The sequence below is a fragment of the Balaenoptera borealis genome (assembly GCF_965194805.1).
Source record: "Balaenoptera borealis genome assembly, chromosome: 9".
NCBI lineage: Eukaryota > Metazoa > Chordata > Mammalia > Artiodactyla > Balaenopteridae > Balaenoptera > Balaenoptera borealis.
In genome coordinates this window covers 72,089,054-72,116,184 of record NC_138873.1, presented here as the reverse complement: position 1 = coordinate 72,116,184, position 27,131 = coordinate 72,089,054, and the positions used below count along the sequence as shown (strand labels likewise).

The window sequence follows — 27,131 nt, the reverse complement described above, 5'->3', positions numbered from 1 at the left end:
ATTAAAAAATGCCGCATTACTTTAGAGTTCATAGTGTGGGTGAAGAACCTCTAATAGCCTCAAAGAGCTCAAGTGGGACAATGCTGACGATGGTAAACCTGTGACCTATATATCAGAGGGGAGGGAGGCAGAGGGAGGGGAGAGTTACCTAACGGGCCCCGCTGGGTCAATAAACAGGCTTGCAAGTGAAGAGTAAGTGGGAATTTTAATATCTAATTCTGATAGGGAGTTATGGAGTTTAAAGTCTTTTTCTTTTAAGCCATGGTGGGGGGAGGGGGGGAAGGGTACCATTTAAAGCATCTAATACCTTGGAATGAATCCAAACATCCCAAAATGCTGTTTCTGGTTTTTTTTAAGAATTTTTTTTTAAATTTAATTTAATTTTTGGCTGCATTGGGTCTTCGTTGCTGCACGCGGGCTTGGTCTAGTTGCGGCAATGTGGGCTCAGTAGTTGTGGCTTGCGGGCTTGAGAGCACAAGCTCAGTAGTTGTGGCGCACGGGCTTAGTTGCTCCACGGCATGTGGGGTCTTCCTGGACCAGGGCTCGAACCCATGTCCCCTGAATTGGCAGGTGGATTCTTAACTACTGCACCACCAGGGAAGTCCCTATAATGCTGTTCTTAAGAACAGTACTTGGGATGCAATCAAGACAGTTTTAATGCAACACATGTCATTAATGAACCATACATTGTAGCAGCAGGAATTATATAAGATAAAAGCACATACATCTATCATGTGCCAGGCTTGGCTTTAAGCATTTTACATATGTTAACATTTAATCTTGCCAACACACTAGGAGATATTCTACATATTCACCCCCATTTAACAGCTAGGGAAAGAGAGGCACAAATAAACAAAAAATTAATCTGCCCTAGATTCACACAGAACCCGTTGCAGGCAGAGTCACGATTCACACCCAGGCAGGGTGGCCCCAGAGTCCCTGCTCTTAACTACCACACTAGACTGCCTTGCTTATGTAGGTCAATTTTTTTCAACTGTGAAATAAGTGTACCTTGTCCAGTAACTTATAATACTGTTCTTATAATTTCAAAATACCTCATCATAAGGGAATCAGTCACAGGCACTTCAAACCACAGAAAGCTAGACATACAAAAACTAGTTAGGGCAACAAAGCCAATAATGTTGCCAAACGTTACACCCGCTGAACCTCTGCAGTAAAATTTTTATTTATAATTCTGCCTGGCTACAGAGTAACTTCGTAATTCTAAAATAAAAGAATTTCAGAAATACTGTATAAACACGTGCTTGAGTTAAGCGGAATACAAAATGCTGTATGAATTTTCAATTCTAAGTTTTAAACATTATATTTTGAAAATTTTGGATGTCTATTATGTATTGAAATTTGGCATTTAACCATAACTAACATAACATTGTATAAGTTTAAGGTATACAGTGTAGTGACGTGACATATGTAAAGACTGTGAAATGACTACCACAGTAAGTTTAGTTAACATCTGTCACCTCACATAAGTTTCAAAATCTTGTACTGGAAGTTTTAACCTTCTGACCACCTTCCCCCAATTCCCCCACACCCTGCCTCTGGCAACTGCCAATCTGATTTTTGTTTCAGTGTGTTTGGGGTTGTTTAGAGTACACATGTAAGATTACAAAGAATCTGTATTTCTCTGTCTGACTTAGCATAAAGGCCCTCAAGGTCCATCCATGTTGTTGCAAGTGGCAGGGTTTCTTTTTTTTTTTTTTTTTTATGGCTGAATACCATTCCATTGTATGTATATATATCACATTTTCTTTACCCATTCACCCACTGATGGACACTTAACATTATTTCCATGTCTTGGCTGATGTAAATAATGCTTCAATGAGCACCGGCTGCACCAATTTACAGTCTCACCAACAGTGCACATGGGTTCCTTTTTCTCCACATCCTCATCAATACTTGTTACTTTTGTGTTTTTGATAATAGCCATTCTTTTTGATATAGCTCACTGTGGGTTTGACTTGAATTTCCCTAATGATTAGTGATATTGAACACCTTTTGATGTAGCTGTTGGCCATTTTTTAATATCTTCTTTGTAATAAAGTCTATTCAGGTCCTTTACCCATTTTTAAATTTTTTTTTTTTTTTTTTGCTCTTGAGTTGTGTGAGTCCCTTGAATATTTGGATATTAGCTCCTTATCAGATGTGTGGTTTCCAAATATTTTCTCCCACTTCATAGGTTGCCTTTTCATCATGTTGATTATTTCTTTGGTTGTGCAGGATTTTTTAGTTTGATGTAGTCCCATTTGTTTATTGTTTATTTCACTGCTTGTGTTTCAGGTGTCATATCCAAAAAGGATCTATGCCAAGACATGTCAGGGAATGTTCCCCCTATATTTTATTCTAGGAATTTTATGGTTTCTGGTCTTACATTTAAGTCTCTAATCCATTTAGAATTAATTTTTGTGTGTGGTGTAAGGTAAGGGTCTAGTTTCAGTCTTTTGCATGTGAATATCAAATTTTCCCACAACCATTTATAGAAGAAACTGTCTTTTGTCCAAAGAGTATTCTTGGCTCCCTTATCAAATATGTACACATGGATTTATTTCCGGGTTCTTGATTTGATTCCATTGGTCTGTGTGTCTATTTTTAATGCCAGGACCATACTGTTTTGATTACTACAGCTATGTATTTGTATAATATAGTTTGAAATTAGGAAATGAGATGCTTCCAGCTTTGTTCTTCTTTCTTAGGATTGCTTTGGCTATTTGTGGTCTTTTGTGGTTCCATACAAATTTCAGATTGTTTTTTCTATTACTGTAAAAAATGCCATTGGAATCTTGACAGGGATTGTTGTGAATCTGTAGATGGCTTTGGACATTTTAACAGTATCAATTCTTCTAATCCGTGAACATTGAATACCTTTCTATTTGTGTCTTCTTCAATTTCTTTTATCAATGTCTTATAGTTATCAGTGTACAGATCTTTTATCTCCTTAGATAAATTTATTTCCAAGATTTTATTCTTTTTGATATTACTGTAAATAGAATTGTTTTATTTTTTGGATAATTTGTTGTTAGTATATAGAAACATTACTGATTTTTGTATACTGATTTTGGTATCCTGCAGATTTACTGAATTTGTTGACCAGTGGTTTTTAGGCGGAGTCTTTAGGATTTTCTATGTATAAAATAATGTCATTCACAGAGACAATTTTATTTCACGCTTTCCAATTCTGATGCCTTTATTTTTCTTGACTGATTCCTCTGGCTAAGGCTTCTAGTACTATGCTGAATAAAAGTGGTGAGAGCATTCTTTTTTTTTTTTTTTTAATTATTTATTTATTTATTTACTTATTTATTTTTGGCTGTGTTGGGTCTTCGTTTCTGTGCGAGGGCTTTCTCTAGTTGCGGCAAGTGGGGGCCACTCTTCATCGCGGTGTGCGGGCCTCTCACTATCGCAGCCTCTCTTGTTGCGGAGCACAGGCTCTAGACGCGCAGGCTCAGTAATTGTGGCTCATGGGCCTAGTTGCTCCGCAGCATGTGGGATCTTCCCAGACCAGGGCTTGAACCCATGTCCCCTGCATTAGCAGGCAGATTCTCAACCACTGCGCCACCAGGGAAGCCCGAGCATTCTTTTCTTGTTCCTGATCTTAGCACAAAAGCTTCCAGCCTCTCACCACTGAGTATGATGTTAGCTGTGGTCTTGTTATCTATGGCCTTTATTATGTTGAGGTACATTCATTTTATACCTAATTTGTTAAGACTTTTTTTTTTATCATGAATGAGTGTTTAATATTGTCATATGTTTTTTCTACACTGATTGAGATGATCATATGATTTTTATCTTTCATTCAGTTAATGTGGTGTATCACATTTATTGATTTGCATATGCTAAACCATCCTTACATCCCAGGAATGAATCTCACTTGATCATGGTGTATGATCCTTTTAATGTGCTGTTGAATTTGGCTTGCTAATTTTTTTTTTAAACAAGGAATATATGCCTTTTTGGAAATAATTATGTCCTGATACGGTCATCTTCTATACATTGACAGTGGTATTATTGGTAGTATAAGTATGCCTTGGTGTAGGTGGGTCATGAAGGCTTCCCCTCATATTCATTATAATAGAACTCAGAGCTGAGAGCAGCTTCCAAATAGAAAGGAAAAACACAGGTTTAAAAGGTCCCTTTCACAAGTGCTACAAGCATTAAATTTGTTCTGTAATTTCAATTCTGAAAAAAACCCACAAAACCAAAAAACATTACCCTGTAGCTTCTTACAAGCATCTGTACTGTTAATCTAGGAAATAAGTCTCCACTAGAAGATGCAAAGGTTTCACTATATGTGCTGCTACAGCAGCCTTTTGACTTCACTGTTTTTATTTTTTTAACTTTATTGGAGTATAGTTGATTTACAATGTTGTGTTAGTTTCAGGTGTACAGCAAAGTGATTCATTTATATATTTATATATTCTTTTTTTTTCAGATTCTTTTCCCATATAGGTTATTACAGAATATTGAGTAGAGTTCCCTGTGCTATACAGTAGGTCCTTGTTGTTATCTATTTTATATATAGTAGTGTGTATATGTTAATCCCAAACTCCTAATTTATCCCTCTCCCCAACACATTTCCCCTTTGGTAACCATAAGTTTGTTTTTTGAAATCTGTGAGTCTGTTTCTGTTTTGTAAGTAAGTTCATTTGTATCATTTTTTAAAAAAATTAGATTCCACATGAGTGATATATGATATTTGTCTTTGCGTGACTCATTTCACTTAGTCTGATCATCTCTAGGTCCATCCATGTTGCTACAAATGGTATTATTTTGTTCTTTTTTATGGCTAAGTAATATTCCACTACATATATATATGTACCACAACTTCTTTATCCATTCCACTGTCAATGGAGATTAAGGTTGCTTCCATGTCTTGGCTATTGTAAATAGTGCTGCTATGAACACTGGGCTGCATGTATCTTTTCGAATTACAGTTTCCTCTGGATATATGCCCAGCAGTGGGATTGCTGGGTCATATGATAACTCTATTTTTAGTTTCTTAAGGAACCTCCATACTGTTCTCCAGAGTGATTGTACCAATTTACATTCCCACCAACAGTGTAGGAGGGTCCTGTCCCCTTTTCTTCACATCCTCTCCAGCATTTATTGTTCATAGACTTTTTGATGATGGCCTTTCTGACTGGTGTGAGGTGATACCTCATTGTAGTTTTGATTGGCATTTCTCATGTTGAGCATCTTTTCATGTGCTTTTTGGCCATCTGTATGTCTTCTTTGTCTATTTAGATCTTCTGTCCATTTCTTTTTATTGGGTTGTTGGTGTTTTTTTTGATATAGAGCTGCATAACCTGTTTGTATATTTTGGAGATTAATCCCTTGCCGGTCACTTCATTTGCAAATATTTTCTCCCATTCTGTGGGTTGTCTTTTTGTTTTGTTTATGGTTTCCTTGGCTGTGCAAAAGCTTTTAAGTTTAATTAGGTCCTATTTTTTTATGTTTGTTTTTATTTCCATTATTCTAAGAGACAGATTCAAAAAGGCATTGCTGCAATTCATGTCACAGAGAGTTCTGCCTATGTTTTCCTCTGAGAGGTTTATAGTATCTGGTCTTACATTTAGGTCTTTAATTCATTTTGAGTTTACTTTTGTATATGGTGTTAGAGAATGTTCTAATTTCATTCTTTTGCATGTAGCTGTCCGGTTTTCCCAGCACCACTTATTGAAGAAACTTTCTTTTCTCCATTGTATATTCTTGCCTCCATTGTCATAGATTAATTGACCACATGTGTGTGGGTTTATTTCTGGGCTCTCCATCCTGTTCCATTGATCTATGTCTGTTTTTGTGCCAATACCACATTGTTTTGATGACTGTAGCTTTGTTGCATAGTCTGAAGTCAGGGAGCATGATTCCTCTAGCTCTGTTCTTCTTTCTCAAGATTGTTTTGGCTATTTGAGGTCTTTTGTGTTTCCGTACAAATTTTAAAAGTTTTCTTTCTAGTTCTGTGAAAAACGCATTTTGATAATGCGTTTATTTGACAGGGATTGCAATGAATCTGTAGATTACCTTGGGTAGTATAGTTATTTTGACAGTATTGATTCTTCCAATCCAAGAACATGGTATATCTTTCCAGCTGGTTGTATCATCTTCAATTTCTTTCATCAGCAACTTATAGTTTTCAGAGTACAGGTCTTTTGTCTCCTTAGGTAGGTTTCTTCCTATGTATTTTATTCTTTTTGATGTGATGGTAAATTTGACTGTTTCCTTAATTTCTCTTTCTGATCTTTCATTGTTAGTGTATAGGAATGCAAGAGATTTCTGTGTATTAATTTTGTATCCTGCAACTTTACCAAATTCATTGATTAGTTCTAGTAGTTTTCTGGTAGCATCTTTAGGATTTTGTCTGTATAGTATCATGTCATCTGCAAACAGTGACAGTTTTACTTCTTCTTTTCCAATTTGTATTCCTTTTATTTCTTTTTCTTCTCTGATTGCCATGGCTAGGACTTCCAAAACTATTTGAATAACAGTGGTGAGAGTGGACATCCTCATCTTGTTCCTGATCTTAGAGGGAATGCTTTCAGATTTTCACTATTGAGAATGATATTAGCTGTGGCCTTCATTATGCTGAGGTAAGTTCCCTCTATGCCCATTTTCTGGAGAGTTTTTATCATAAATGGGTGTTGAATTTTGTCAAAACCTTTTTCTGCATCTATTGAGATAATCATATGGTTTTTATTCTTCACTTTGTTAATGTGGTGTATCACACTGATTGATTTGAGGATATTGAAGAATACCTGCATCCCTGGGATAAATCCCACTTGATCATGGTGTATGATCCTTTTAATGCATTGTGGGATTCGGTTTGCTAGTATTTTGTTGAGGATTTTTGCATCTATGTTCATCAGTGATACTGACCTGTAATTTTCTTTTTTTGTGGTATCAGGGTGATGGTGGCCTCAAAGAATGAGCTTGGGAGTGTTCCTTCCTCTGTACGTTTTTGGAAGTTTCAGAAGGATGGGTGTTAACTCTTCTCTAAATGTTTAATAGAATTCGCCTGTGAAGCCATCTGGTCCTGGACTTTTGTTTGTTGGAAGTTTTTTGTGTTTTTGTTTTTTTGCTATGGAAGAGTTCTGAAGAGAAAATTAAACCTTTAAGGTACAATAAAATGGATAATTTGGCCCATTAATATACCATTAATATTGACAGGAAGGAATCAGTATTCTAAAAATATACAGAACTCTTACAAATCAGAAAGAAAAAGACCCAAGAGAAAAATGTCGAAGGACACAAATCAGCAAGTTAGAGAAAAAAATGAACTGTCCACAAATGTGACAATTTTCTACTTCACTATTAATCAAAGAACTGCAAATTGAAATAGGACAATATTTTCATCTATCAGATTAACAAATTTTAAGGAAAGATAATACCACTTAATATAAGCAAAAGGATATGAGAAATAATCCTATACATTATATTGGTTTTTAAAAGACAAAATGGCATACACAGCAAACATCTTAAAAATGTATTGACTCTTTATCCCAGCAATTCAACTTCTAGGAATTGATCCTAAGGGGAAGGTCACACAACTGTGTAAAGATTTAAGTGAAAGTGTGTGATCAAAGCATGGTTTACAACTATAATTTTTTTTAATGAATGAGAATAATACATTCCAAAAAGAAATTAGATAAATTATGTACATCCATACACAATGTGCAATCATTTTAAACCAAAGTCTAGTTTTTCTTTTCTTTTTTAAAAAAATTTTTATTTTGTATTGGAGTATAGTTGATTAACAATGTTGTGTTAGTTTCAGGTATACAGCAAAGTGATTCAGTTATATACATGAATCTATTCTTTTTCAAATTCTTTTCCCATTTAGGTTATTACAGAATATTGAGCAGAGTTCCCTGTGCTATACAGTAGGTCCTTGTTGGTTATCCATTTTAGACATAGCAGTGTGTACATGTCAATTCCAAACTCCCAATTTTTGAAAGTTTTTAAATCACTGTTTCAGTACTTGTGATTGGTCTGTTCATATTTTCTATTTTTTCTGGTTCAGTCTTGGAAGCTTGTCTCTTTCTAAGAATTTGTCCATTTCTTCTAGGTTGTCCATTTTATTGGCATACAGTTGTTTGCAGTAGTCTCTTATGATCCTTTGTATTTCTGTGGTGTCCACTGTAACTTCTTTTCATTTCTTATTTTATTGATTTTATTGATTTGAGCCCTCTCCCTTTTTTTCTTGATGAGTCTGGCTAAAGGTTTATCAATTTTGTTTACCTTTTCAAAGAACCAGCTTTTAGTTTCATTGATCTTTTCTATTGTTTTCTTCATCTCTATTTCATTTATTTCTGTTCTGATCTTTACGATTTCTTTCCTTTGGGATTTGTTCTTCTCTAGTTGCTTTAGGTGTAAGGTTAGGTTGTATATTTGACATTTTTCTTGTTTCCTGAGGTAAGACTGTATTGCTATAAACTTCCCTCTTAGAACTGCTTTTGTTGCATCCCATAGGTTTTGGATCGTTGTGCTTTCGTTTTCATTTGTCTCTATTTTTTGGTTTTCTCTTTGACTTCTTCAGTGATCCACTGGTTGTTTAGTAACATATTGTTTAGCCTCCACATGTCTGTTGTTTTTCACAATTTTCCCCTGTAATTGATTTCTAATCTCATAGCATTGTGGTTGGAAAAGATGCTTGGTATGATTTCAGTTTTCTTAAATTTACCAAGGCTTGATTTATGACCCAAGATGTGATCTATCCTGGAGAATGTTCCACGTGCACTTGAGAAGAAAGTATATTCTGCTGCTTACTGATGGAATGTTAATAATGTAAATATCAATTAAGTCCTTCTGGTCTAATGTGTCATTTAAGGCCTGTGTTTCCGTACTGATAGTCTGTCTGGATGATTTGTCCATTGATGAAAAGTGAGGTGTTAAAGTTCCCCACTATTATTGTGTTATTGTCGATTTCCCTTTTTATGGCTGTTAGCCTTATATGTTGAGGTGCTCCTATGTTGGGTGCATATATATTTACAATTGTTATATCTTCTTCTTGGATTGATCCCTTGATCATTATGTAGTGTCCTTTTTGTCTCTGCTAAGTCTTTATTTTAAAGTCTATTCTGTCTCATATAAGTATTGCTACTTCAGCTTTCTTTTGATTTCCATGTGCATGGAATACTTTTTCCATCCCCTCACTTTCAGTCTGTATGAGTCCCTACATCTGAAGTGGGTCTTCTGTAGACAGCATATATATGGGTCTTGATTTTGTATCCATTCAGCCAGTCTATGTCTTTTGGTTGGAGCATTTAATCCATTTATATTTAAGGTAATTATTAATATGTATATTCTTATTACCATTTTGTTAATTGTTTTGGATTTGTTTTTGTAGGCCTTTTTTCTTCCCTTCCTCTTTTGTTCTCTTCTCTTGTGATTTGATGACTATCTTTAGTGTTGTCTTTGGATTGCTTTTCCTTTTTGTGTGTGTATCTACTGTAGACTTTTGGTTTGCAGTTACTATGAGGTTTTGATATAGCAGTCTATATATATACAAGATTGTTTTAAGTTGCTGGTCTCTTAATTGCAAATACATTTCTAATATCCTGAATTTGTACTCTCCTCTTCTCACAACTGCTGGTTCTGATATCATATTTGTGTGTGGATGATTTCCTACCTTTACTTATATTTGCCTTTACTGGTGAGCTTTCCCATTTGTAATTTTCTTGTTTCTGGTTGGGGCCTTTTCTTTTCTGCCTAGATAAGTTCCTTTAGTATTTGTTGTAAAGCTGGTTTGGTGGTGCTGAATTCTCTTAGCTTTTGCTTGTCTGTAAAGCTTTTGATTTCTCTGCTGACTCTAAATGAGAGCCCTACTGGGTAGAGTATTCTTGGTTGTAGGTTTCTCCCTTTCATCACTTTAAATATATGGTGCCACTCCCTTGTGGCCTGCAGAGTTTCTGCTGAAAAATCAGCTGATAACCTTATGGGAGTTCCCCTGTATGTCATTTGTTGCTTTTCCCTTGTTGCTTTTAATATTTTTTCTTTGTCTTTAATTTTTGTCAGTTTGATTAATATGTGTCTTGGTGTGTTCCTCCTTGGGTTTATCCTGCATGGGACTCTACTGTACTTCCTGGACTTGAGTGTTTCCTTTCTCATATTAGGGAAGTTTTTGGCTATAATCTCTTCGAATATTTTCTCAGGCCCTTTCTCTCTCTCCTCCTTCTGAGACCCCTATAATGCAAATGTTGGTGTGTTTAATGTTGTGCCAGAGGTCTCTGACACTATCCCCATTTCTTTTCATTCTTCTTTCTTTATTCTGTTCCACAGCAGTGATTCCCACCATCCTGTCTTCCAGCTCACTTATTTGTTCTTCTCCCTCATTTATTCTGCTATTGATTCCTACTAGTGTATTTTTCATTTCACTTATTGTACTGTTCATCTCTGTTTGTTCTTTAAATCTTCTAGCTCTTTGTTAACATTTCTTGTATCGTCTCGGTCTGTGCCACCATTCTTTTTCTGAGATCTTGGATCATGTTTACTATCATTACTCTGAATTCTTTTTCAGGTAGATTGCCTGTCTGCACTTCACTTAGTTGTTCTTGTGAGTTAACTTGTTCCTTTGTCTGGAACATATTTCTCTGTCATCTCATTTTGTGTAACTTTGTGTTTATGGTCTCCTTTCCGCAGGTTGCAGGATCGTAGTTCTTCCTGCTTTGGATGTCTGCCCCTGGTGGGTGAGGCTGGTCCAGGGGCTTGTGCAGGCTTCCTGGTGGGAGGGACTGGTGACTGCCTACTTGTGGGTGGAGCTCAATCTTGTCCCTCTGGTGGGCAGGGCCACGTCAAGTTGTTCGTTTAGAGGTGGCTGTGAGCTCAGTATGGCTTTAGGCAGCCTGTCTGCTGATGGGTGGGGCTAAGCTCCTATCTGCTGTTTTTTTGGCCTGAGGTATTTCAGCACTGGAGCCTGCAGGCTGTTGGGTGTTGGCTAGAGCCAGGAATTGGTGCCAAAATGGCAACCCCCGGGATAGCTCATGCTGATCAGTGTTCCTGGGGCCTCTGCCACCAGTGTCCTTGCCCCCCAATGAGCCACAGCCAACCCCCGCCTCCCCAGGAGACCCTACAAGACCCGCAGGTAGGTCTAGCCCAGGATCCTATGGAGTTACTGCTTTGTGCTGGGAAAACTTGTGTGCACCCTCCAAGAGCGGAGTCTGTTTCCCCCAGTCCTGTGGAGCTCCTGCAGTCACGTCCCGCTGGCCTTCAAAGCCAAATGCTCTGGGGGTTCCTCCTCCCAATGCCAGACCCTCAGGCTTGGGAGACTGACGTGGGGCTCAGAACTCTCACTCCTGTGGGAGAACCTCTGTGATAATAATGATCTTCCAGTTTGTGGGTTATCCACTTGGTATGTATGGGATTTTATTATGTCATGAAAGTGCCCCTCCTACTGTCTCATTGTGGCTTCTTCTTTGTCTTTGAATGTAAAAACATCTTTATGATAAGTTCCAGTCTTTTTTGTTGATGGTTGTTCAGCAGTTAGTTATGATTTTGGTGTTTTCGTGAGAGGAAGTGAGCTCAAGTCCTTCTACTCTGCCATCTTCTCCAGAATTGAGGGGCTGTCTTTAGATTGGATGCTTGCTGCCTCTTTCCTCAGTGCATGCTGGCCATTATCCCCTTGATATGGGGTGCGCATGCACGGCCCCCTTGTGTGCTTCTTGGACAGTGGGGGCAGCACTTGGTGCCTGCTCAGGTGTCTCCTGGGGCAGCTGCAGCCCATGCACTCCTGGGACAGTGGGTAGCACTTGGTGCCTGCTCAGGGGTCTCCTAGGGGTGGCTGCAGCCTGTGCACTCCCAGGACAGGGGGCAGTGCTTGGTGCCTGCTTGCAGGTCTCTATTTTTTTTTTTTTTTTTGAGAATTGTTGCATCTATATTCATCAGGGAAATTGGTCTATTTTTCTTGTAGTGTCCTTATCTGGCTTTGTTATCAGGGTAATGCTGGCCTGTAAAATAAGTTTGAGAGTATTCCTTCCTCTTCTACTTTTTGGAAGTTTGAGAAGGACTGACATTAATTCTTTAAAAATTTGATAGAATTTACCAGTGAAGCCATCTGTTCCCGGAATTTTCTTTGTTGGAAGAATTTTGATTACTGATTCAATCTCCTTACTAGCATGCTCTTTTCAGGATTTTCTATTTCTTAATGATTCAGTCTTGATAGATTGTATGTTTCTAGCAATTTATCAATTTCCTCTAAGTTGTTCAGTTTGTCGGCATTTAATTTTTATAGTAGTTTCCTATGATCTGTTGTACTTCTGTGGTATTATTTGTAATGTCCCGTCTTTCACTTATAATTTTGAGTTCTCTCCCTTTTTCTTTCCTCAGTCTAGCTAAAGGTTTGTCCATTTTGTTTATCTTTTAAAACAACCAACTCTTTGTTTTGTTAATCTTTTCTATTCTTTATTTCTGCTCTAATCTTTACTTCCTTCCTTCTTTTAACTTGGGCTTAGTTTGTTCTTTTTCTAGTCCCTTGAGGTATAAAGTTGTTAGGTTTTAAAATTTGATACTTTTTTTCTTGAAACATGCATTTATCACTATCACGTTCCCTCTTAGAAATGCTTTTGCTGCACTGCATTAGTTCTGGTATGTTGTGTTTCACATTTCATTTATCTCAAGATACTATTTTTTTTTTCCTTTCAATTTCTTCTCTGGTCCATTGTTTATTTAGGAGTGTGTTGTTTAGTTTCTATGTATGTGTCACATTTCCAGTTTTCCTCCTGTTGATATTTAGTTTCACATCATTTAGGTCAGAAAAGTTACTTGCTATGATTTCAGTCTTCTTAAGTTTACCAAGACTTGTTTTGTGGCCTAACATGTGATCTATCCTAGAAAATGTTCCGTGTGCTTGATAAGAATGTATATTCTGCTGTTGTTGGAGGGGGGGAGGTATTGTATATATCTGTTAGATCCATTTTTTCTATAGTATCACTCAAACCCTGCTGTTTCCTTATTGATTTTCTGGATGAAATATCCATTGTTGAGAGTGGGATATTAAAGTCCCCAACTATTACTGTACTGCTGTTTGTTTCTCCTTTTAGTTCTGTTAGTGTTTGTTTTATATATTTAGGTGCTCTGATGTAGGATGCATAAATATTTACATGTTATATCTTACTGATGGATTGAGCCCTCTATCATTATATAATTACCTTCACTGTCCCTTTTAGTGATTTTTAGCTTAAACTCTATTTTATCTGATATAACTACAGCTACTCCTGCTTTCTTTTGGTTACCATTTGCTTGAAATATCTTTTTCCGTCTCTTCATTCTCAGTCTACGTGTGAGTGTGTCTCTTGTAGGTAGCATATTGTTTGGATCTTGTTTTTCATCCATTCAGCAATTCTACTGTTTTGAATGAAAAATTTAATCATTTAAATTAAACAGAATTATTGATAGATAAGAATTTACTATTGTTATTTTGTTGTTTTCTGACTGTCTTGTAGATCCTTGCTTCTTACATTTCCAGTCTCCTTTTGTGAATTAATGATTTGTTGTGGTATGCTTTGACTCCTTTAGCATAATCTTTTGGATAACTATTACAGGATTTTTTCCTTTGTGATTAACGTGAGGCCTACATAAAATGTGATATATTTATAACATCCTATTTTAAGTTGATAAAAACTTCAATAGCATACTAAACTTGACACTTTTACTGCTTCCCACCTCAATTTTAGGTTACTGATGTTACAATTTACATATTTTAGTACTGTGTGTGCAATAACTAATGTAGTTATGGTTATTTTTAATACGTTTGTTTTTTCAACTTTTATACTAGAATTGTAAGAGAATTATTCACCACCATTACAATATTATAGAATCGAACTTTGACTATATATTTAGCATTACCAGTGAGTTTTTCAACTACATTCATATATTTTTATGATGTTAATTAGCATCTTTTTATTTCCACTTGATGAATTCCCTTTAGGAGTCTTGTAAGGCAGGTCTAGTGGTGATGAACTCCCTGAGCTTTTTTTTCAAGTTTTTTGACGCTTTTTAATTTGTTTCTGAAGGAGAGCTTTGCCAGCTATAGTATTCTTGATTGACAGTCTTTTCTTTCAGTATTTTGAATATATCAATCCATTGTCTCCTCACCTGCAAACTCTCCACTGAGAAATCTACATATCCTCTTATGGGGGTTCCCTTGTATGTGACACATTGCTTTTCTGTTGCTGTTTTAAAAATTCTCTTTGTCTTTGGCTTGTTTCTTGATGTAGGCATTTATTGCAATGATCTTCCCTCTCAGGACTGATTTGCTGCATCCTGTAAATTTTGGTATGCTATGTTTCCATTTTCAATTGTCTCAAGGTATTTTTTAATTTATCCTTTGATTTCTTCTTTAACCTGTGGGTTGTTTAGCAGCATGTGATTTAACTCCACATATTTGTGAATTTTCTAGTTTTCTTCTTGTAACTGATTCTCAGTTTCATTCCACTGTGGTCAGGGAGATGCTTGATGATATGATTTTAATCTCCTCTTAAATTTATTAAGACTTGTTTTGTGGCCTAATATATGATCTATCCTGGAGAATTTTACACGTGTGCTTGAGAAGAATGTGTGCTCGAAAATGTATTTTGTTCCTTTTGGATAGAATATACTATATATGTTAAGTCCATCTCATCTAACATATTGTTTAAGTCTTAAGGGTGGAGCCCTAGTTAGATTGGATTAGTGTCCTCATAAGAAGAGACATCAGAGAGCTCTTTCTCTCTCTACTCCCCCTTCTCCACCCCACAGAGCAGACATGGAGAAAAAAGTTCATCTGCAAGTCAGAAAGAGCTCTCACCAGAAACTGAACCAGCTGGAAACCTTGATTGTAAACTTTTAGCCTCCAGATCTGTGAGAAGATTTCTGTTTTTTAATCCACTCAGTTTATGATATTTTGTTGTGGCAGTCCAAGCAGACTAATACACTGTTCAAGCAAAGCTAAATATCAAGACCAAGGCTAGTGCCTAAAAACACATCAAGCCCTTCTGCCCATTTTAATTTCTGTTAATTTATCTGTTTGTAGCTACATGTAGTAATCCCAATGTTACTGGTGCTAGGCAAATAATATTTTAAGTGATCGCATTTTAATATAAGCCTGTTTCTTACTAACATTTATTGAAATGACTTAAATATGGAACATGGTTCCCAAGAGCCCTGTTCCCAAGGTAAAATGCCTAACTTTCAGGCATTCATCAACAATAAAGAACAGAATACAAAAGTTGTTACTCTACTTCTGTAGATATAAGGCAAACCAATCTTCAGGTATTTAAGAATTAAAGTCTTATTTCCTCTTAAAAGCTATACATTTATTTTTAATAAAATCAATATACAATGGAAATACTTTAAGAAGTAATTTTTTAGGGATGACAAAACGATAGCAAACAGGAGGTACTTAAATGTGAAGAACTGTACAAATATGTAAAAGTGATTTACTACTTCACCTGTTGAAGCTCCTGCTCTCTTTGCTCATGTCTCATTTCCATCTGTTTAATTTTCTTTTCTAAGACCATGAAATGTTTCATCTCTGGTGTATGGTTTTCTTTGGCTTCTCTCAATTCTTCTAAGAGTTTTGTAATCTAAAATTGATATGAAATAAATGGGAAATTATGATAACAAGGAAATAATTCATTTTTAACAGGCAGTCATAAGAAGTAAGAACAGTCACTGCATATTCTTTGTATAAAATTTCTCTAGATAAGAGGCTTCTTGTTAACATCAAAGGTATCTGGAGTTGTTAAAATAATAGCTTTCATTCCCTAGGTCCAGAAAGTAAAGGCTCATCCTTGTTCTGAAGTGACCTCACATTCCAAAAGGTTCCAGATGATTGGACCACTTTCTCCCTCCCAGGTATGCCAGGCTGGCTGTAGTGCTGAAAATGAAGTTGGGCACTTTCTTTGATGTATTCAGCCTTGTTACAAAGTATTTGTTAATAGTGTGATTACTTTTGGGATTAAATAATACATTTAAAGCACCCAATACACAGAAAGAGTTCAATAAATATGGATCCTTTTTTGTCAACTCCCTATAATTCTATTTGTAATTCTCTTCTGGTTCTTATCACTTTGTAACTTATAATAATTCATTCCACATGTGAATGTATGCATATAAAACAGAGATAAGGCAGTACTGAACTCTTTCTGTGCCAGCTGTCTCTTAGGTACTGAGAATGCAGAGATGAAAGACACAGTCCTTGTCCTCATGGAGATGACAGTCTAGGGCAGTACCTCCTTTTTTGTATCATGACCCAGAGAAAATGGTAAAATTTTTATGGCACCAGGGAGTGAAATGGAGGTGCCATGAGGGATCTTTATACTGGACTTCATAAAACAATTAACTGCATTTTATTTATACCATAAAATTATGATAACTTTGCCAACTGTTAACATCAAAAGGCAAAATAATTAACAAGCAAATGAAAATGGATAAAATTAACAATTCAATCATGCTTTACATGGAAACACCCAAGTACTTAATAACACTAATATAAAAAAAAAAAGAACCCATATACTCTTCTGAAGTTAGTTTAAAAAATGTGAAAATACCATCAAATTAAATCAGAGGCAAATCCAAATATTTTAAGTGTGGGACATCCTTGATATCATCAGTGACCAAAGAAATAAGCAGACCTTAATTAGGATGATTTGCAGAAAGGTTGGGGAGATGCCATACATACCATGCTGTGGTGATGGATGCTGGGCAACAAAATCTTGTATGTCAAAACAATGATTGATTGCTAAAAATTGTAAAACAAAACAAAAAAACCAAACAAACAAAACCAAAACCCCCCCGAAACAAAACAAAAAATGATACTGAACTAAGAAAGTTGTCAGAGGCATTGTCATATATGTAATGATCAAATATCACTTCATCTTCTATAAACTTTTTAATAATTGAAAAATGACTTTGAGTTTGTTATTAGACAACCTTTCCAGCCATCATCATCTTGTGACCACAGGTAACCCATTCCAGGTCCACCGGCTGGGAAGTTCTGGTCTAGTGGAAGGCACACTTGAGAGAATGAGAATTCTAACATGATGTGCTGCCGTGGAGAGATGCCCAAAAGAAGCAGTGAGGTGGTAAGTGAGGGAGTCCTGAACCTGAAGGAGACGTGGGCCGCAGGATTCTCAACCTGATGCAGCTGTGGCTGAACTGAGTCTTAAAGGACAAGCAGTAGTGAGTTACGGCAGTATCATGTGCTAGGCGCTAGGCTAAGTACTTAACAGATGTTGTCTCAGTTGATCTGATTTATCAAAAGTTACATTTGTTTATTGTCTGATTCCCCAAATAAAATGTAAGCTCCATGAGAGCAGGGGTTTTTGTCTAACTTTGTTCTCCTCAGTATTCCTAGCACCTAGAGCCATGCACAGCAGAGAGTAGGTGTTTAACAATTATCCATGAATAAATCAACAGAGTCACCTTTCAAAGGTTAAACATTCATTTGTAAACTACATAAATTCAGAAATTTGGTTCTAGACAAAGAATAGAGATAACTTCCCTTCATTTGTACATACTTAAAAGCACTCTTAAGAGTATAAATTAAGGTTGAATCTTTACTTTTAAAAAATTCTTATATTTTAGTGTATTTCCATTGGAGGCAACTGGATCCACAACCAAAGATGTATGATCAGAAATGCTTCCTGCTACTTGAATACTATAGAAAAAAACTGGTAACAACCTGAATGTCCAATGATTGATAGGGGATTGGTAGAAAAGTAACTGATGGGACTTCCCTGGTGGTGCAGTGGTTAAGAATCCACCTGCCAATGTAGGGGACACGGGTTTGAGCCCTGGTCTGGGAAGATCCCACATGCCGCGGAGCAACTAAGCCCACAAACCACAACTACTGAGCCTGCATGCCTAGAACCCATGCTCCGCAACAAGAGAAGCCACCACAATGAGAAGCCCGTACACTGCAATGAAGGGTAGCCCCCCCCTCACTGGAACTAGAGAGAGCCTGCACGCAGCAACAAAGACCCAACACAGCCAAAAATAAATAAATAAATAGAAAAAAAAAAACCAAGTAACTGAGAGCCTTGGACCTGGAGCCAGAGGCCCTGAGTCCTAATGCTTGCATTTCTATATTCTGCTTGGTGACCTCAGGTAAGTTATTTCATTTTTCTTAGCATCATTTTCTTCATCTATAAAATGGGAATAGTAGTACCTACTCTTTTGGGTTATTGTGAGAACCGCATAGAACACTTCAGTGCCTAGTATATAGTAAACACTTAATAAACAGTAACTATTATTAATACTGTTTTGACTCCTCTATTATAAAATGTAGGTTCAAGTAAACATTTAGAGTCATACAGTGATCATAAGCCACACTTGGCACTCTGGATACAGGCTAGGCAACAGCTTCACTTGGGTAGGGAACCAAACCAGGAATCCTGTCCAACTGTACTCAGCTAGTGGCATCCTCTTCCTCCAACTTCAGAACTCAGGCAGTGGCCCTGCCCAAAAACAGACCCTGAAAGCAAGCCCAAGGATGTGACCAGCAGACACATCCAGAAACCCAAACTGAGCTGACTGGTGAAGAACTGTCTCTGCCATAGCAAACCTGCAAAGTCTGGAAGAGGACACCAATTACTCGAATGCACAGATAACCAATGCAGGAATCAAGGATCAAAAAAAATCAGGTTAAGTATGACACCATCAAAGAAAACTAAAAATCTCTAATAACTAACTTCAGCTATGTTGAAAAACTTGAAATCACTCAGTGTTCTTGCAGCTCTATAAAATTACTTTAAAAACAAGCAGTCAGGGACTTCCCTGGTGGCGCAGTGGCTGAGAATCCGCCTGCCAGTGCAGGGGACAAGGGTTCAATCCCTGGTCCAGGAAGATCCCACATGCCATGGAGCAACTACCCCCGTGCACCACAACTACTGAGCCTGTGCTCTAGAGCCCGCGAGCCACAACTACTGAGCCTGTGCTCTAGAGCCCGCGTGCCATAACTGCTGAAGCCCGTGTGCCTAGACCCTGTGCTCCGCAACAACAGAAGCCACCGCAATGAGACGCCTGAGCACCACAAGGAAGAGTAGCCCCTGCTCGCCACAACTAGAGAAAGCCCGCATGCAGCAAGGAAGACCCAATGCAGCCAAAAATAAAAATAAATAAATTAAAAAAAAAAAAGCAGTCATAAAACAGAATTCACCAGTTTATTAGTATGCTTTCACCTGAGGCTATGGTGGAGTAAGCGACAGGGATTTCTTAAACAACCAGAAAAAAACAGACAATATACGAAACAACTATTTTCCAAAACTGGCTAATAGCACTGCAGGGCTGTAATTCATGAGAGAAAGAAAACAAACAAGATGAGCTCTATAACTGCCTAGTCTGTTGTCCAGAGGCAGTTTCGAAGCCAGTGGAAACAGTAGCCTGAACGATTCTTGGAGCTCATACAGGCTGGGAATGGTTTATATTCCCACTGGCCTGAGAGGGAATGCCTCATAACACACAGGGCACCAGAGAGGGAATAAATTAGCCCTGGTAAAACAGCTATAATAAATATGGTTCATATCAAAACGCAGACTGTCATTAGCTTTATTCAAGAGATGGAGTGCTTTACTTAGTTTTCCAGTAAATAGGCTTGAAAATCATGTGTTATAGCTTTTCTATTTTCAAAATATTTAGCTATTCTCAAACTAAGAACACTGTAACTTGACCAAAATTGACCTTGCTCTTTATCTTGCAAACATGAACACATACTTCCTTTTACTGTTTCCCTAAAAATTTTACTTGAGGTCTATGAGGTTCTGTATGTTTACTGCTTATACAACAAAGTTTATGTACCTCTTAAACACTGAAAAGAATGCACACTGCTGAACTATATAGCCTTTCAACTCCTAGAACAAGATTTTTAAAACAGATAGTTGCATAATTGTGGAGTATTTTTACATTAATCTTTCCATAATGCAATTAGTTCTATGTTTTGCTTTTATCATGTGATTTAATAAGTCCTTGAATAACAAAAAAATGATGTATATGCTTCAAACAGAATACACAGCTTATCTGGTTTTTCATACTTCCTAGAATCAAAAGAATCTCAGAGTAATAAAAATGGTGAGTTTCTAGAAAGATCTATTTCCAATAATGGTTTTCTTCTTAGTGATCCAGCATCACTGTCATAATTTCTTTACCTATTTCTTAACCAAATTAAATAGTCTTAGTACTTAATGCAGAAATGGCCTTAACCATCCAATTTTACCTCCTAAAAACTCAAAACAGCCAAACCAAACTCGCCCCATTTCCCTACTGACCAGAAAATCTCAATGACAAATACAAACATATAAATAACTTAATCAACTAACATTTGAGCTTCATCTGGGGAAAGCTGGCTTTTATTAATATTTTCTTGATATGATAGATATTTCTGGGTTATCTCTATTTGTACATTTAAATTTAAAAAATTATACAGAAATATGAATATGACTGAAATGGCTAAGAAAAGCTTATGTTAGCAGAATATTTTAGTTATTTCTTACCTCTTTCTGTAGGATTTCTTCTCGAACGTGAGAAACTACAAGAGACTCTTGTTTACCCTGCAGCTCGTTAACTTGATTTTGGAAATGTTTTATAAGTACCTAGGAAATTATGTTAGAAGTACTGAGTTAATAAAGTTTTTCCTTGAACATTATTTGAAAAATATAAGAAAGTGAGCTAATGACTTGTTTGTATTAAAAAATGAAAAGGATCCTAATATTTTATAATTGCCAAAATCTAACATAATTGCCACAGAAATAAAGTTCATTGAATGAATTAAACTCATTGAATAAATTCATCATTTTGTTTCTTTCAAAGTTTAATATATAACACCACACACATAAATTAATAACTATGTAACTACTTGGCTTCTTTATCTCTAATACTTTTCTTTTGAAGATCTGAAAAATACCACTTAAAATCAACTTCTATAAAGTTTAAACATTTTGAAGGAAGTGGCCAATATTATCTTTATACTTTGTAATTAAGATAGCTTTTATTAAAGAGCTATTGACTAAAATAATAAAACCTAACATCTGTGAAAAGTCTCATTTTTAGACAAAGAACCTGAAGTACGTAAGTAAATGCTTCCAAGAAGCTGCAAAAACAGAAAAATTCATGTTTCTTTTCTCTAATGATTTACTTTTACTGTTTCTACAATTGGACTATGCTGACTTCATTTAACTTCCAATTTAAAATATTATTACACTTAGAACTCTGGGAAAATAACATATTGATACTTATGGCACCATGGCCTAATGACCCTACTTTCCCCATCCCTCCCAGACCTCTCCTTATCATATAATCACTTGATATAATGTTTGCTGCCCACTGACACCCCACTCCTTTGAGGGGAAGAAAGCTAGAGAAGCTCTCTGCAAGGCTGTATAATGGTTACTTCTGAAAAGCTCTTTTAATCTTTTTCAGTGAAGTATTAAAACAGTCAAAGTTCTTTATTTCTGAGCTATCTGAAATTAAATTACAGACCTCATTACATCTCACCCTTAGATACACTAAATATTTCAACACGCATTTTCTCAAAAAACCACAATAACATTTTTACACCTAAGAAAATTTGCAGTAATTTCATAATATCTCCTGTCTTGTCCATACTCAAACTTCCCCAACTGACGGACTTGTTTTTAATTAAAATCCTATTAAATAATTATGGGTGGGAGAGGTGATCATGAGATAATTATTTCTTGAAGTTTTTCCCCCTCAGTTTGGTATTAAAACCTACAGAAAGATGAAGAGCACAATGAACATTCATATATTCTTCAACTTGAATTACCGACTGCTAACATTTTGCCATATTTGCTTGCTTTTCTTTTTTTCTTGGATACACCATTTGAAAGTAAGTTGCAAATTCTATTTTAATGCTGTGTTTTCAACTTGCAAAAACCACAGAAGATGGGCCACACAGTAGATATTCATAAATATTCCAAGTTGACAAACATACTATCCAAGAAGGAAGACACACTTAAGGAAACGCAGATGAGCTGTCACCGTGCCCTGTCATAATTCTCAGAAGACTATGCTTCATAATGGCTATAGTTGTGTACATGTCTCTGTTCATTATTTTATCCCCAGCGCCTGAATGACCACAAAACATTATTTAATGAACAACAGGTAATGGGGAAAGAAGAGTGACTTGTCAGTTGGGACTTGGGGTGGAAGGAGGTGGTTCAGCGTTCAGGTTTAAGTACTAAGGTCCCAATCACATTGGACGTATCCCTCAACCATCTATTACAACCTACTTAGAGGAAGATATATTTGAGAAATATGGGGACAAAATTGCAAAAACACTTACTTAAAGGTATAACTGTAAAGTAGAATAGTTAAACACATATACGGTAAGAGTGTTGTCTTCTATTAAAAAAAAGAAAGTGACAATAATTTCCCATTCCTATCACCAACCTCAAGAAGTGAAGTTAAAATATTTCCAGATACTTTGTCAACAGTCTTGAAAAAAATAAATTGCATTACACTCAAAGTTTATTAAAGTCACCTACCTCTTGAGTTGCTATTTTACGATTTAGTTCGGCTACTTTGGAAGCAGAATTTTCGACTGCGTTTTGGCAAAGGAGTTTCTCTACTTCCCTCTCATGAGATGCTTTGAGGGATGTGATGTGTGCTGCAGTTTCTTCCTTGAACCTTTAGAGCAAATGAAAGAACACCACCCATAAAAGTGGCTCTTCAACCTCTAATTCAGAGTCAGCACAAAAATAGTGTAAGAAGCCTGGAAATTAAAGAAGCAAAGGGAGAGAAGGCACCAATATCTACTGTACTGTGCTTGGTGCTTTATACATTACTGCCTATGAGTTCTTACAAACACTCCATGAGCTTGCTCTTATTTACTCAATTTTATAAAGGCAAACTTGAGTGTAGGAAAGAGTGATGTATCTAGGGTCCCAGATCAGTAAGTTGCAGAGCTGGAGTTTGAGCCCAGCAGAGCTGGACACTCCCCAGCCTGGGGCACTTTCTGAGAGAAACAAAGGTTCTAAATGTTCTGTTTGGATTTAAGGCAAAGAACTTGTCATTTTATCTTTTAAGATAAACTCAGATTTCTTGCCCCAATTATTTAGACTCTCCAATGCTTTGTTTCTAGGCAACACTCACCAGTTTTTGGTCCATGCATATGACTCCAGGGCTGGCTGCTGGTTGCAAGAATAAAATGATCTTTAGGGTAATTCTTAGGACATAGGGTAGTCTGAACCTGAGACTACTCGTTTGTCTCTATGACAAAATTTATGCATTCAGTGGCAGTTCAGTAAATGGTAAAGTTATACTAAAAAGCTGATACATTTCTTATAAACATTTCCCCTTACTGGAAAAATTATTAAAAAATGACAATTTTACTGAAAGCAGGTATTTAGTAAATCACTGTTGATACTTATTAATATGGCAATTCCCAAACTACAAACATATCAGTTGCTTACTTGACTACATTTCTTCATGGAAACAGTGTGATTAGGACCCTCGGAAAAGCATAAAAATCTAAAGCACCCATGATATAACTGAACTATAGTAAAAAGCAGCCTAAACCTGGGCCTAGGAAACATTACTTTTCACTTCTCAGGCCCAGAGCTGTCTGAAAAAGATTAACAATACTAAAAAATTATAAATTATATATAGGAAAATTTATAGGAGAACCTGAATTTTAAATTATTTCTGGGAAAGAATATGATTCTTTCCAAATAGTTTCATTACTACTATCATATTCAGGACTAAAGAAACAAGGTTTCAATTTGGAAGCAGTATGACTGCCATGATGACTCAATTAGATGTGGCTGCCAATCACTCAATCAGCATTTGTTAGGTGCTTCCTATCCTCATTCTCCTGTAGAAGCCCTGCACTCTCCCAGGTCCTACCTCTTCCTTCACTCAGGCACTCATTACATATTCTGATGCTTCTAACTCTGGGTTCCTTAAGTCAGTCAAATGTACTGAAATCCTAATCTCTGAAGGGCATGACGTTACATATTCTCAATATATGTTATATAACTTCACAATTAATATGTTGCTTCACAAACATTAAACTACACATGTTCTGTACACCCCAAACCTTATTTTAAACCTCATAATCAAACCTATTATTGCCTATAGGTTGCAAAAGAAGTAAACATCAGTTCTCAAGGAGCTATAAGGTGGTGTATAATTAGTGCTTTCTTGGTACATAAGTTATACAGGAGTTGGAGATGGGAGCAAGAAATTTCTAAGAAGTTCTAGGTAATATTTTTCCTAGAAAATGAAACATGAGTGAGCAAAAGGCAGGAAAGAAATTTGGCAAGTAACACTTCTCTGATGGTGCAGGATTAGAATGGTGATGGGATGCCAGGTAGAGAAATTCAGTCTTGATACTTCAGGAAGTTGGGAGTCACTGGAGAACAGAGTGACTCAGATACAGGAGTACTTAAAGAATATTAACGGTTTTTAAGCAAGGTGACTGGGGGAGACGAAAACTGAAATCAGGGAGAGTGGGGTGGGAAAACTGTCTAGTAAACCAAGTAGACCACACTATAAAAAGGAAGAAAGCAAAATAAATACTTATAAGGAAGCACCCCATAGACTGTCAACCCAAGGAATAAAGGTGGTAAAGCTGGGCCTGGCAACTGAAAATATGGTCATAGACAGAGATGGGGAAGTTGGGAGGTGGAGCTAGTTCATGGGTAAAAAAAAGAGAGAAAATCTCCGATACTACTGATTCCAAGAGGAACAATCCAACACATTTTTAGATTTAACATCTGAGCTCAGGGAAGAGAACAAGCCTTGAAAAGTAAATCTAGGAGTCGTGGTTCATAGAAGCCATAGAGAACAGATGAGTTTAGCAAGGGAGGAAAAGCAGAGGACAGAAAGCCAAAACCTGAACTTTGGTAGAAAGTCAAATTTTTGAGGAGGGAGAAGGAAAAGGAGTCAGGAGTCTGTCAAAAGGAGCAGAAAAGGAGCTTTAGTCAGAGTGCCAAGTCATGGAGGTTAAGGAGGAAACCCTTTCAGAAAAGGCAGTGTAGTCAACAATGTCACAGAAAATGAGGATGGAGAAAACGCCACTGACTGAGAAAGGCTATTCTTGAGAGACCAGGTTCAAAAGAGTGTGAGGATTAGAGCCATGCTTAGAGGAAGTCAGGGGGAAATAAAAGGAGAGGCTACTTGTGGAAAACTGGTACTGAAAGGCAGAGGACCAGAACTTGGTTTGATAGGGTGAAAAAGATCTGACCATGTAAGGAGGCTCAGAGGAAAGAGACAGGAGATGGTACTTGGAGATTCTGAGAAGGAAACGGATGAGTATAGAAGTTCTTCAAGGCACGAACAGATGTAATCACAAGATTAATTTGAAGAGTTATTTTGGAAGAGGACCTTTTCCTCTTAGAATGTCAACTAGTTTTACTAAGAGCTGTTTTCTGATAGCTGTCTGCCTACAGCAACCATAAATGATGATATTCATTTGCAGGAAGGCCCAGTGGGTCAGCTTATTAACACCATTTGGATACGTGCAGAAAGGTAAGACTGCTCGGCCCAAGAACTGGGTTGACATGAAGATTCAAGTTCATTAGAATCTGAGCTTCCAATAGGTAGAAGATCCAACTCTGAAACACATCTGTGCTTAGCAATGTAGTACAGGTTCTTAAAATTTGGTAATGAATTTAGTTCAGGGTCAAACTAATTATCCAGGGGAAACACATCTATGATTTTAAAATTTTTATCTTTTTATGTCTCCATATACTGACAAAGTCACATTTTTACCTTTTCATGGAGTTTTCAAATTGGTTCACTGCTACTTCAGATTTCATCTTCAGCTCATTCCTCTCCACAGTTAATCTCTCCAGTTCATTTTTCAATCTGCTGTTTTCTTGTACAACCTCTGAAATATCGGAATCAGTAAAAGTATGTGGTTGGTAAAGCTTGCCCTCCAGGGTTCCAGAGGAGTTAGCATTTCTTTTACCCGGGTGCAGAACATCTTTCTTCACCCTTCTGGCAGTCATTTCCTCCCTAGCCTTAGAGTGCTGATTAGAGAGCATCTTTCTCCTCTCCTTCTGAAGCCTCTCCACAGTTTTTGAAAGGTCCTGTATCTCTCTCCCCTTTGCGGCTAGCTCCTCGTTGAGTCTGACCAGCTTAGCTTTAGAATGAGCCTGTTCCACCTGGAATTCTATAGACTGGAAATCTTTATCATCCTTATCATTTTTCTTGAGCTCCAATTCAGCATTCTGATGTTTAAGAACATCTACTTCAGCTTCAAGATTTCTTACAGTGATTTGATGGGCTTCCTTAAGGTCATCCAGGTCCTTCTCTAGTGCTTTAACTCTGGAGGAGCTGTCATGTTGGCTCTGGGATGCCTCCTTCAACTTGCAGGCAAGTAGCTGCTCCTGCTCATCCAGTCTCTGTTCATACTGAATCTGTAGAAAAGAATCCACGTAACGACAAACCACTGCTAAATGTTTCGTTAGGTACCAAAGCCCTGCACTCTCCCAGGTCCTGCCTTTTCCTTCATTCAGGGACTCCCCATACATTCTGATGCCTCCAAGCCCATGTTCCTTGAGTCAGTCAAATGTGTTGAAGTCCTATGTTTGAAGGGCATACCATTATATATTCTCAATGTATGTTATGTAATTTCCTAATTATATGTTGCTTCATAACATTACAAGTTTTTGTACACCAAAACTTATTTGAACCTCACAAGCAAACCTATTATTGTGTACCCTTCTCTATGCAAACTGACACACTATACTCCCTGAGGATAAATAGGGAAAGCAGTTGGGGTTACTGATATCTGTAAGAAATAGCACATTTTCAACCTTCTAACAACAATTTAGAAATCTCATAGGAGTAATAAGTCAGCTTAGAATTTGCATACTGGAGCTTTATTATTATTAACAAAATAATCTAATAGTCTACTCTGTGGAGGGAGGCATGATAGAGCTTTGTTCATTCAATCACTGAATATATTTATTGTGCTACAACTGCATGCCAGGCACTGTGCCAGATCCTAGAGATAAACTCAGTTCCTGCCTTCAAACAGTTCACAGCCGGGTGAGGAGAGTGACATGGCAAATTTCAACGTCCTATGATAACTGCGATAATGGGCCTATGAACACGGCGCAGAGGGGCACCCGGGTGTGTCTGGAAGCCTGAGGGAAGGAGGGAAGATGGCACAGAGGGAGCAC

The 27,131-nt window shown here is 37.0% G+C and overlaps 1 protein-coding gene and 2 long non-coding RNA genes across 6 annotated transcripts in view; 2 read left to right on the top strand and 1 right to left on the bottom strand.

The window, feature by feature from the left end:
• LOC309635154 overlaps positions 1–20,468 on the top strand; it is a 34,906-nt gene extending 14,438 nt beyond the window's left edge. Inside the window, exons 3-5 of one of the 2 annotated variants that reach the window (XR_014248672.1) lie at positions 15,754–17,069; positions 17,572–18,093; positions 18,428–20,468. This is a non-coding gene — a long non-coding RNA (uncharacterized lncRNA). Of the gene's footprint in view, positions 1–15,575; positions 17,070–17,571; positions 18,094–18,427 lie in introns of those variants that run through there. The other variant, XR_014248673.1, reaches the window with a different exon arrangement.
• Positions 1–27,131, bottom strand: part of CEP162 (centrosomal protein 162) — a 92,729-nt gene that overhangs the window by 1,554 nt on the left and 64,044 nt on the right. For all 3 annotated transcript variants that reach the window (XM_082405919.1, XM_082405920.1, XM_082405921.1), the window contains 4 exons: positions 25,714–26,363; positions 22,485–22,626; positions 20,475–20,573; positions 15,435–15,569 (listed from right to left, as the gene is read on the bottom strand). In XM_082405919.1, the coding sequence (XP_082262045.1) occupies positions 15,435–15,569; positions 20,475–20,573; positions 22,485–22,626; positions 25,714–26,363 (1,026 nt within the window). The remainder of the gene's footprint in view (positions 1–15,434; positions 15,570–20,474; positions 20,574–22,484; positions 22,627–25,713; positions 26,364–27,131) is intronic.
• Positions 4–15,532, top strand: LOC309635155. Its single transcript, XR_014248674.1, has 2 exons — positions 4–3,261; positions 3,578–15,532. It is a non-coding gene; the product is annotated as an uncharacterized lncRNA (long non-coding RNA).